This window comes from Pelodiscus sinensis, chromosome 23 (assembly GCF_052426305.1).
Source record: "Pelodiscus sinensis isolate ZL-2025 chromosome 23, ASM5242630v1, whole genome shotgun sequence".
Lineage (NCBI taxonomy): Eukaryota > Metazoa > Chordata > Testudines > Trionychidae > Pelodiscus > Pelodiscus sinensis.
In genome coordinates, this window is record NC_143074.1 from 23,421,889 (window position 1) to 23,434,027 (window position 12,139).

At 49.0% G+C, this 12,139-nt stretch overlaps 1 protein-coding gene across 4 annotated transcripts in view; it reads right to left on the bottom strand.

Moving 5' to 3' along the window:
• The window catches only part of GPSM1 (G protein signaling modulator 1), a 159,425-nt gene that overhangs the window by 109,512 nt on the left and 37,774 nt on the right, over nucleotides 1–12,139 (bottom strand). For 2 of the 4 annotated variants that reach the window (XM_075905594.2, XM_075905590.2), the window contains exon 2: nucleotides 6,925–6,987. The exons of the other annotated variants lie outside the window; for them this stretch is intronic. In XM_075905594.2, coding sequence (XP_075761709.2) covers nucleotides 6,925–6,987 — 63 coding nt within the window. The remainder of the gene's footprint in view (nucleotides 1–6,924; nucleotides 6,988–12,139) is intronic. 4 annotated transcript variants of the gene reach the window in all.

Genomic DNA, 12,139 nt, shown 5'->3' on the forward strand with positions numbered 1-12,139 from the left:
GTTAGGTCCATAAAAGGCTATTAGCCAGGGGATAAAATGGTGTCCCTGGCCTCTGTTTGTCAGAGGCTGGAGAGGGATGGCAGGAGACAAATCGCTTGATCATTGTCTTCGGGCCACCCTCTCTGGGGCACCTGGTGCTGGCCACTGTCGGCAGACAGGCTACTGGGCTAGATGGACCTTTGGTCTGACCCAGTACGGCCGTTCTTATGTTTAGCAGTTTCACTGTTCAAACATCTGCGCTCTCAAGCCCACAGGATTTCCAGCCAAGATAGGAAGAAAAACGGTCCAGACAACCATCACAGCACCATGGAACCAGAGTCCTAAAAGCAGAACCGATCCCAACTTAATCATCCCAGCCAGGGCTGCATTAAGCCGGGACTTAAAAACCTCTAGGGATGGAGATTGCACCAGCTCCCTGGGTAACCCATCCCAGGGCTTCACCAACCTCCCAGGGAAATAGTTTCTCCTAATCTCCAACCTAGACCTCCCCCACTACAACTTGAGACCATTGCTCCTCATTCTGCCACAACTGAGAACAGCCTCTCTCCATACTCTTTGGAACCCCCCTGCAGGGAACTGAAGGCTGCTCTCAAATCCCCCCTCACTCTTCTCTTCTGTAGACTAAACAAGTCCAAATCCCTCAGGGTATGTCGACACAACAGACTAATTTTGAAATAACAACCCCTCGTTCTATGAGGAATAATACCCATTTCGAAACTGATATTGTGAAATAGCACCTGAGCGTCCACACTACCCCTATTTCAAAATAACGACTCCCCAGAGTCATTCAAAGTAATTACTCCCCAGTGCTTCCTGGGGCTCGAAGTCAAGATAGCGTGTCCACATTAAGGAAGCCTGCCTCAGACTAATTTTGAGGCATCTCTGTAGCGTGGGCACACCATCTATGTTTTATTAGTCTATAAAGTGCTACCAGACCATTTGTTGTTTTTTAAGTTTATTCTGTACAGACTAACTCGGCTACCCCTCCGACGCTTATTTTGAAAGTGTGATTCGGGAGTTATTATTTTGAAATAACCTGGTAGTGTAGACATAGCTTCAGCCTCTCCTCATTAGTCATGTGTTCCAGCCCGATGGGGCTACTATAAGGTGGGTGCATAACTGGCTGGATAACCGTTCTCAGAGAGTAGTTATTAACGGTTCACAGTCATGGTGGAAGGGCATAACAAGTGGGGTTTCACAGGGGTCTGTTTTGGGACCTATTCTGTTCAATATCTTCATCAACGATTTAGATATTGGCATAGAGAGTACACTTATTAAGTTTGCAGATGATACCAAGCTGGGAGGGGTTGCAACTGCTTTGGAGGATAAGGTCATAATTCAAAATGATCTGGACAAACTGGAGAAATGGTCTGAGGTAAATAGGATGAAGTTTAATAAGGACAAATGCAAAGTAATCTGCTTAGGAAGGAACAATCCGTGTCACACATACAGAATGGGAAGTGACTGTCTAGGAAGGAGAACTGAAGAAAGGGATCTAGGGGTCAGAGTGGACCACAAGCTAAATATGAGTCAGTGTAACACTGCTGCAAAAAAAGCGAACACGATCACAGGAGTGTTGCGAGCAAGACACGAGACGTCATTCCTAACTGTCAGGGTGGTGAAACACTGGAATAAGTTGCCTAGGGAGGTTGTAGAATTTCCATCACTGGAGATATTTAAGAGCAGGTTAGATGGACCTCTATCAGGGATGGTCTAGATGGTGCTTGGTCCTGCCGTGAGGGCCGGGGACTGGACTTGATGATTTCTCGAGGTCCCTTCCAGTTCTAGTGTTCTATGATTCCAATCATTTTTGTCATCCTCTGCTGGACTCTCTCCAATGTGTCCGTACCCTTTCTGTAACGGGGGGCCCAGAATTGGACGCAATACTTCAGATGTGCCCCCCCCCCCCCAGGGATGAATAAAGGAGAATAATCACACCCCTTGGTCTGCTGGCAATGCTTCTACTAATGCAGCCTAACATGCCGTTAGCCTTCTTGGCTACAAGGGCAGATGTGCTGAACCTCATCCGTGAGCCTTGAATCACTAAGAGCTACCAAAGGACTAACAAGCCACGGAGGGTAGAGTGCAGGATTTTAACTTCCCTGCTCTGCATTCATGCCGAGGAAACAGCCCGGCACAATTGCAGGCTTCCTTGCCAAGTCTGTTCGTGCAGCACTGAATTGCCTGACACACAGAGACATGGACATTTTATTTTCCTCCTTGAGAATACCAAGGGCAATTGCTAGCCATGGCTGAGCAGTATGACCCCCACTCGTCCGACAGATCGCACCAACCGTCTCCTTTAGATTTCCAGGCTATTTTGGTTCTTATGGCACCTGCATCGACTCCACGCAGATTTTACGACACGCTTGCACATGCTTTCTAATTAATGCTCACAAGACAGGTAGGTACTGGGAGGTCAACAATATTACCCCCATTCTAGCGGGGGAAAGCACAACACGACAGCGAAGCGATGTGCCCTGAGGTTCTTTGGCGGCTTAGTGGTCGTTATTGCTTTGAACCCAGCACTCAGATCATCCAACCTGAATTAAAAACAGAAATTTGCACCGATTTTGCACTACAGAAGAAAAATAGAAACGTGGGAGGGGGGCAGTAGAAGTACTACTGTACAGGGACATTAGTGGAGTAGGGCAGGTTTGGAAGTCAGGGCTCTGTCGCTGATTCACCATGTGACTTATGGTAGCGACACCTGCCTCAGTTTGCCTTATCTGTTCTGGAGATATTACCTACCTACCTCAGAAAGACACTGGGTGGGGAAGGTAATGTTTACCAGCAGATCATCATTACATGGTCCTTGTTTGTATCACATTAGCATCCAATGGCAACCAGTCATGAAGCAGACCCCTCGTTAGCCAAGTCCCATACAAAATCTAAGCCACGGTTCGTGGCTCAATGAGTCTCAGTCGAAGGCAATAGGTAGGTGGGGTTGACAGCCAGAGGGAGCACAAGGAAACGAGGCCACGCTGGGCAGCACAATTGGCAGCTGCCCGCCAGCTGTCTGACCACAGAGTTTTCTGTTGGCCCCAAGGCAGAGGAGTTTTGGGGAGAGACTTGACGGAGCACAAGGAGAGAGCTTGGCGGCTCTTGACAAGGGCGCGCCTGCGAGGCCTATGGGCGGGAGGAGAGAAACCACCAAGGTGCTTGCTGGCTCCTTGGACTTGTGGGCTCTGACGGTTGGCACCGTTGGCAGGGTGGAGTCAGGAGTCAATGCTGCAGTAGCACATGCGAGCGGACAAGCTGGGAGCAGCCGGGCAAGCAGTGCAGTGTGGCTATAAAAAATATCCAGTGAATCCAAAGATTAACTTCAGCCACTCCCTCCAGAAGCAGAGGTGCAGGGGAGCAGACAGCTCCTGGAGCCAGGGGTGTGTGTGTGGAGAGGCCTGGCTCCATGCTCCTGGAAGGGGCGGGGCCGAGGGCAGAAGGGGCGGGGCCAAGGGCAGAAGGGGCGGGGCCAAGGGCAGCCAGCCCTCAGCGCCACCCATCCCCAGCCTTCAGAGCTGCCCAGCATGCACGACCTGATGCTCTGGCAGCAATTTAAAGGGCGTGGCACTGCAGTATCCAGGGGACCTGCTTCCCTTTGAATTGCCAGACCCCAACTGTCCCCTTCCCTCCTCTTGCTGGCCGGCCTGCAGATGGGGCTCCTTTCCCCTTGTCTTTTTCAGTGCCTTGGACAAAACTCGTTTTAAAAGCGTAAGAGCGGCCCTACTGGGTCAGGCCAAAGGTCTGTCTAGTCCGGTATCCTGCCGTCTGACAGTGGCCTGAGGGAATCCTCAAGTGATCTGCTCCCGGTTCCTCATTCCCCGCTTTGGATTTCCCCCTTCAGTTAATTCATGCTGTGGTGCTCTCTCACCCAAATTCCATCAGCCCGAAATCCAGGAGCCGGGGAAGTCCTGGGCATTTGCTGCTCATTGACAAGTTTTCAGAAGGAGGTGACCAACATCGGCCAGAAAAGACAAACTGGCCCCTCTTTGTTCGAGGAACTGAAACCCTTCTGGGGCTTTAGCAACGGCGATTCCAGCCAGCAATTGAGAAAACTGGAGAGACGCTGGCGAGTTTTCCCAAAAATAATAAAACCAATCCCTGCAAGCCTTAATGAGCGGGCCAGTTTCTCTGATGCACGCACCCCTCAAGAATGTCCTGGCTTAGCATATTCTATTACAGGGGCGCAGTTCTCTAGTAAATTCTCTTCCAAACTCCATACGCACGTATTCCAGCTTGTTCCTCCTTTCATGTGACAACTCCCGTCTGATCGGCTTTTGCTGATTTCCATGTGATATTTCCCTGACACGCTATTTTTTTTAAATAATATAGCTAATCGCTAAACATGTGATTTGGCACCTTCCTGGGCAAATGGAAGACACAGGAGTCCTGAAACCATCTGAGGCGATTTCTCAGCTTTGTGGGTTGCTATATTATATATATGTTAAACTCCAGTAGCAGCAGCCGAAATCACAACCAAACATTAACCCTTTGTGCGGCGTCAGTCAAGGGAAGGGAGAGATGAGTAGAAAGTCTGACTGTGGTACCCCCGCATCAGGGCGCCCTGAGTTCGGCTGCCAGGATGGATGCTGGAGCTGGTGGACAGGTGTCCCTGTTGCCACGGCAAAGAGGCCACGGAGGAACGGGCCAGCCCCCGGCATGTGTGGCGCTGATGCACAAGACTGAAACGTGGGGCTTTCAGGAATTTGCTCCACTCACGTCTTTGCTGTTCCTCCCCTGGAGATGAAGAGAGCACTTCTCAGAGCCCTGCAATCCCGCCCCACTGAGGCCCAGGGTAACCCTGGCTGCAGGCGGGATGTGGAATGGCTTGATCCACGCTCCGCATGCCGCACGCCCAGCCACCTGCACGGATGCCGGACGTCGGGGACGGGCGGCATCTGGGCAAGCAGAGCTGAGCCCCTCTCTAGTCAGTGAGCCACGGCCCACCCCACTGTGGGCTAATCCTATGGGCCTGGTAATCTCGCCGGGCAATCTTGTCAATTCAACCCCCCTCCCAACAGGAGGACTGCCGTCAACTGACCTTGTGCCCATCACATCACAGCTCCGTGCCTCGGTTTACCCGGTGGAAAATTATACCGGCCTCCTTTCTAAAGCACTTTGAGATCTACTGATGAGCAACCATGCTCTATACAAGCTAGAGTTTATTAAACAGCAAAGCAGGCCACAGAAATACTGAAACAGTACAAGAGGAGATTAGTCTGTCCTTACTGTGGGATGATATAGTGCTACGCTTATTTGTTTTGCACTTACTCAAAAGGGGAATCTACTACAACATAACTGTGTTGTTCTCAATGGGCAGCAGGTTTAAAACAAACAAAAGGAAGTTCTTCACACAGCGCACAGTCAACCTGTGGAACTCCTTGCCTGAGGAGGTTGTGAAGGCTAGGACTATAACAGGGTTTAAAAGAGAATGAGATAAATTCATGGAGGTTAAGTCCATTAATGGCTATTAGCCAGGGTGGGTAAGTAATGGTGTCCCTGGCCTCTGTTTGTCAGAGGGTGGAGATGGATGGCAGGAGAGAGATCGCTTGATCAGTACCTGTTCGGTTCACTCCCTCTGGGGCCCCTGGCATTGGCCACTGTTGGCAGACAGGACTCTGGGCTGACTGGACCTTTGGTGACCCAGTCTGGCCGCTCTTATGTTCTTAATACAACCAATAAAATCCAAGGCATAAACGACGCATCGTCTTAGCATCATTTGCTTTAAAAGTTCTTGACGCTCTAAGTAATATTTTAGCAGCAGCTGATGCTGCTGCTATTTCACCAAATGGGAATTGGGTGTCTAATTCTCCATTGTGCCATAGAAAATATCCCCCAAGATCGCTGGCAGCTGATGAGGGAAAATGGCAGTCCAGTAGCTGGGAGAAAGAAGCAGCAGCCGTTACTTCTCAGGCGGGATTGGATTTCTAAAACAACACAATTAGACGGGAACAGAAGAGACAGCTAGAAGGCTCTTTCCAGCCGACATGCTCTCATGCTGTCTCTTCTCTCTCGGCTTGGTGGCCAGCCGACCTCTTAGCAACCATGGGAGAAAACATCCCAGAACAGCTCCTTTAACACTCACTCAGCCTCCAGCACCAATATTTACACGAATGTAAAACGCCCAGATTTGGATGGTTATTTCACTTGGGTTAAGAGGACCCACTGAGTTTCAGAGCAACACCAAATCCGCTTTAAGCTGTTTTCAATGGAAATAAAAGGAATTACGCCGTCTGTCTTCCGCAGGGTTGGGTAGATCACACCTGCAAAGCTAGGCATAGAAACCAGCCTTTCAAGAATAAGTTTCCTTGGTTGTAGTGCATTTTGAGGGCCCATTTTTGCAATCTTTCAGCTTCCCAAACTAAGGATGTGAATGGGTAACCTGTTAACCAGTAAGCATCACCCTTACCAGGATCCCACTTAGTCAGTTAACCAGTTTGATCAGTTAATCAGGATTTTACACTCCTATTTCAAACTCCCACTGGTTCCCAGGGCAGTTTGGGGTTTGCAAAAAAAAAAAAAAAAAAAATGCAGAATCATTAGAACTGGCTTCTACCATTATTATTCATAATAATCATTTGGAGTAATTCCCACTAGGTCTTAGATGGGTACTTTCCTAAAACCTGCTCCAAAGCATTTACAATCTTAGACACAGGTCGGGGAAGGGAAATAAAATTAGGCAATTTATATGCAAGTCAATCAATCACATTCACTCTAAGCAGCACTGCTGGGAAGAATTTTAAGGGAGACTTAAACAAGGAGGGGAAATAAATATGTTACCATGTTCCATACGTTACGGAGGTTTCACCCATCTATGGGACAAGTCCTCTTCTACTACAAGAAGGTTTCTAAGACAGACATCGTCAACAAGCCAAATCCTGAGATTCTGACTCAAATACAACTTCAGTGGGGTTCAAGACTGACCTTAGGACTCCGTTTGCCCGAGAACAGAGCGTATAGAAGTTGAGTGCACCAGTTCCTCTAACCCTATGGAGCCCGATTAATCAGACAGTAGATCACATTCCAAACAGCAGGGGCATTTAAAAAAAAAAAAAAAATCGATGAAACGTTTACAATTATGCAAATGACTGATTTAAACACACAACCCCCCCCCCCCCCACAAACGAGCCACGCTTAGAAAAACCCAACAGGAACGCAACACCCATCTACTTCTTCCCAGGGAGCCATCCCTCTTGTTTTACATTGGCCGTTCTGCCGCGGAGCCTAATTTGTGAACTTCACACACTCCAATACAATCACACAGGCTTTCGGGTGCTTTGCTACCGTTACCATAGTAACTATTCAGGAGCACTGCCGTGTCACGGCTCCCAAATGCATGCCGCCTTTAATTAAAAATCGGTTTGCCCTTGAACTGGCCACTCTGCTGAGCGTCTGACTTGCCTAATTACCATCACCACTTAGTGAGGAGACGTACTAAAAAGACAGGGCGATAAAAAGGCTTGAGTCTTGCTGCAAGCATGGCAGATGAAACCCCTTTGGGGCTGGGTGAAGGGATGAGATTTGCAGGCCCGATTATTATGGGAAATATTATAGAATCATAGAATCATAGAATAATAGGACTGGAAGGGACCTCGAGAGGTCATCGAGTCCAGCCCCCCGCCCTCAAGGCAGGATCAAGCTCCGTCTACACCATCCCTGACAGATGTCTATCTAACCTGTTCTTAAATATCTCCAGAGAGGGAGATTCCACCACCTCCCTTGGCAATTTATTCCAATATTTGACCACCCTGACAGTTAGGAATTTTTTCCTAATGTCCAATCTAAACCTCCCCTGCTGCACTTTAAGCCCATTACTCCTTGTCCTGTCCTCAGAAACCAAGAGGAACAAATTTTCTCCTTCCTCCTTGTGACACCCTTTTAGATATTTGAAAATCGCTATCATGTCCCCCCTTAATCTTCTTTTTTCCAAACTAAACAAGCCCAGTTCATGAAGCCTGGCTTCATAGGTCATGTTCTCTAAACCTTTAATCATTCTTGTCGCTCTTCTCTGTACCCTTTCCAATTTCTCCACATCTTTCTTGAAATGTGGTGCCCAGAACTGGACACAGTACTCCAGCTGAGGCCTAACTAGTGCAGAGTAGAGCGGCAGAATGACTTCACGAGTTTTGCTTACAACACACCTGTTGATACAACCTAGAATCATATTTGCTTTTTTTGCAACAGCATCACACTGTTGGCTCATATTCAACTTGTGGTCCACTATGACCCCTAGATCCCTTTCCGCCATGCTCCTTCCTAGACAGTCGCTTCCCATCTTGTATGTATGGAACTGATTGTTCCTTCCTAAGTGGAGCACTTTGCATTTCTCTTTATTAAACCTCATCCTGTTTACCTCTGACCATTTCTCTAACTTGCTAAGGTCATTTTGAATTATGTCCCTATCCTCCAAAGAAGTTGCAACCCCACCCAGTTTGGTATCATCTGCAAACTTAATAAGCGTACTCTCTATCCCAATATCTACATCATTGATGAAGATATTGAACAGTACGGGTCCCAAAACAGACCCTTGAGGAACTCCACTTGTTATCCCTTTCCAGCAGGATTTAGAACCATTAACAACAACTCTCTGACTACGGTTATCCAGCCAATTATGCACCCACCTTATCGTGGCCCTATCTAAGTTATATTTGCCTAGTTTATCAATAAGAATATCATGCGAGACCGTATCAAATGCCTTACTAAAGTCTAGGTATATGACATCCACCGCTTCTCCCTTATCCACAAGGCTCGTTATCCTATCAAAGAAAGCTATCAGATTAGTTTGGCATGACTTGTTCTTCACAAACCCATGCTGGCTATTCCCTATCACTTTATTACCTTCCAAGTGTTTGCATATGATTTCCTTAATTACCTGCTCCATTATCTTCCCTGGGACAGACGTTAAACTGACCGGTCTGTAGTTTCCTGGGTTGTTCTTATTCCCTTTTTATAGATGGGCACAATATTTGCCCTTTTCCAGTCTTCTGGAATCTCCCCTGTCTGCCATGATTTTTCAAAGATCATAGCTAAAGGCTCAGATACCTCCTCTATCAGCTCCTTGAGTATCCTGGGATGCATTTCATCAGGACCTGGTGACTTGCTGACATCTAACTTTCCTACATGATTTTTAACTTGTTCTTTGTGTATCCTATCTTCTAAACTTACCCTCTCTCTGCTTGTATTCACTACGTTAGGCACACCTCCAGACTTCTCGGTGAAGACCGAAACAAAGAAGTCATTGAGCATCTCCGCCATTTCCAAGTTCCCTGTTACTGCTTCTCCCTCCTCACTAAGCAGTGGGCCTACCCTGTCCTTGGTCTTCCTCTTGCTTTTAATGTACTTATAAAAGGTCTTCTTGTTTCCCTTTATGCCTGTAGCTAGTTTGATCTCATTTTGTGCCTTTGCCTTTCTAATCTTGCCCCTGCATTCCCGTGTTGCTTGCCTATATTCCTCCTTTGTTAGTTGTCCTAGTTTCCATTTTTTATATGACTCCTTTTTTATTTTTTATTATGGAGCCACCCACATCCGCAGGTCCCTTGGCACCCCCCAAAGCTTCTGTATTCCGTGGGAGCGTTCACGTGCTACTGTTCCAACTTCAAGGCCAGGCCCCCGCTATACACGGTTTCCTCCAGCTCCTGGAATTACAGGGTACTGGGCAAATCAGCTGAATCGGGGAGTCAGGGGACCCCCCTGAGTTTGGATCAGAGGAAAGGCTCCCCCAGAAATGGTCCTGCTAGAAAGGAGCCATTAGCCCAGGCTAAACAGTTTGGGATTTCAGCGGAGCGAGAACTCAGCATGTGGCACCACCGGGCTTGCAAGGGGCTGTGATGTCCGGAGCGACAGGCGTTGAGGTGATCACCGGGGCAGCTCTCAGCTTGGAGCGGTCACAATGTACGGTGAGTTTGGAGCGGCGGGGAGATCGTGGCAGGGTCAGGCCTGGGGGTCCAAGGCACATGTTCCAGTCTTTGCTGCACCACGAGCTTCCTGTGTGACCCTGAACAAATCAAGCTTGATGTACCCTTAAAACGGATCCCCGCATATTATGCCCACCGAAGGTAGGAAAGAAGATCGGCCCAGCGACAGCCGTGCTGACAAAACCCCACGGGAAAGGTGCTGTGTTGCGACGATCCTTCCATTCGTAGGCAGGTCCCATTTTTGGAGCTGAAGTTAGGAATGAATCTGTATTTCATATTGGCTGCTCTGGGTCCCCCCCCACTGATGACACTTCAAGGACTACAATGGAAAAGCCAAACAGAGCTGACGGCCCACCCGCTAGTACAATGGACCGGACTGGGAACAGGTATGGCCTCCCTGGGAACGGCCATACTGCTCCTGATTCATGGATGATGGAGTCAGGTGACCCGGTCACCTGCTACTAACCAACTCGTTGGTCGGATGAAGTGTTCCACGGGGGGTGAGGAGGAATCAAACAGACGTTTCCCTCCTTGTGCAAATTCTACATAAGCCAGCAGAGGAAAACAATTGTCTTCAGCTGGCTTTACCTCTGCCTCTCCACCCCAAAGAGATATTTGGGGGGCTACCAGACACAGGTCAGATAGGACACTACTGGCTGTGAAGGAATCTCTCTAAAATAATGTCTAAGTTGAGACACTATTAGTTGTCACCAGGTTCTTTAGGAAATCTCGTTTCAATTTTTGTACTAATAAAAGAAAGTTCTTCTTCACACAGCGTGTAGTCAACCTGTGGAACTCCTTGCCAGAGGAGGCTGTGAAGGCTAGGACTATAACAGAGTTTAAAGAGAAGCTAGATAATTTCATGGAGGTTAGGTCCATAAAAGGCTATTAGCCAGGGGGTAGAAATGGTGTCCCCGGCCTCTGTTTATCAGAGGATGGCAGGAGACAAATCGCTTGATCATTGTCTTCAGTCCACCCTCTCTGGGGCACCAGGCTACTGGGCTAGATGAACCTTTGGTCTGACCCAGTACAGCCGTTCTTATGTACAGTTTTCTTAGAAATCTGCTTTGTTCTGTTTGCTGCCTCACACACCTTTTCAGAGTCAATGAAATTATTTCTGGTTTATAATATACCCCAGTTTATGTAATTTCTAAGGGGGTTGGGGGGGTTGAACTGTGCAGCCCTTCCTCCACATTGAGGGAGGAGGCAAACTTCACAGAATTTTAGGTTTGTACCCCAAGGGGAGTGACCATTCGGATGTTGCAGTAAGTCCCTTCACAGTTGAGTCTTCCCAGAGCTGTTGTCAGTGTCTGTACTTCTGCACTGGGGGTAGGTTGGCATGACAGGCTGACTCAACGCAATCACAGGACCTCCGGTGGCATCCCAGGGGTCCCGAACTGTCCCACACTGCACCACCCCACGCCAGCACAGGTAACATAAGTGTATCCGGGCACTCGGCATCTGTGTGCCTCAGTTCTCTGCCTGTCAATGGGGATAAAAACTCTCACCCATGGATATACTCCTCCTCCTCCCAGTGCCTCCCGCTACCACAAAACAGCTGTGTCGTGGCATTCTGAGGCTCCGGGAAGGAGGAGGGAGGATGCAGCACACTTGGGGGGCAGGGCAGAAGTGAAGTGGGGGTGGGACCTGGAGCAGAGCCCTTCTCCAGCCTCCTCCTCTCTGAGCTTTGCACCGCACTGGCTCACACAGGGCCACAGAGCGGCTGGAGAGGAGGACCAGCCAGTCGCAGGCCGGCCGTTCACCATGCCTCCCGGTGCAGAAAGGTCCGTCCTCTCGGAGCTGCGCTCTCCCCTGGCTGCGGACCGTGAAGCACAGCTAGTGGTGGCTGTAGCGGGCAGCGCCCGAAACACTGGTCTCACGCTGCCAAAAGAGCTTCCAATCAGGGACCAACGCAAGTTCGGCAAGGGAGTCTCTGCTTCGAACAGCCGCCTGCTTTCCCGGAGGCCTCCTCCAGCTGCCTCCCCACGGCTCAAGAAAGTTTTAAATCTAGACTGGAAAGGCTGGAGAATCCCATGGGAAGCCCTATCCCTACCTTTTCTATTCGCCCCCCGGATACACGAGAGCACCAGCCTTTCCTTCTTCTGAGGCTTGGGGGTTTCCCTGGCGAAGGCCCAGGACGACCACCGGGCCTGCCATCGCCACTCACTACTCAGTGCAGCGAAAGGGGGTTCAGTCCCTCCTCAGCCTGCAAATCGCCGATGACA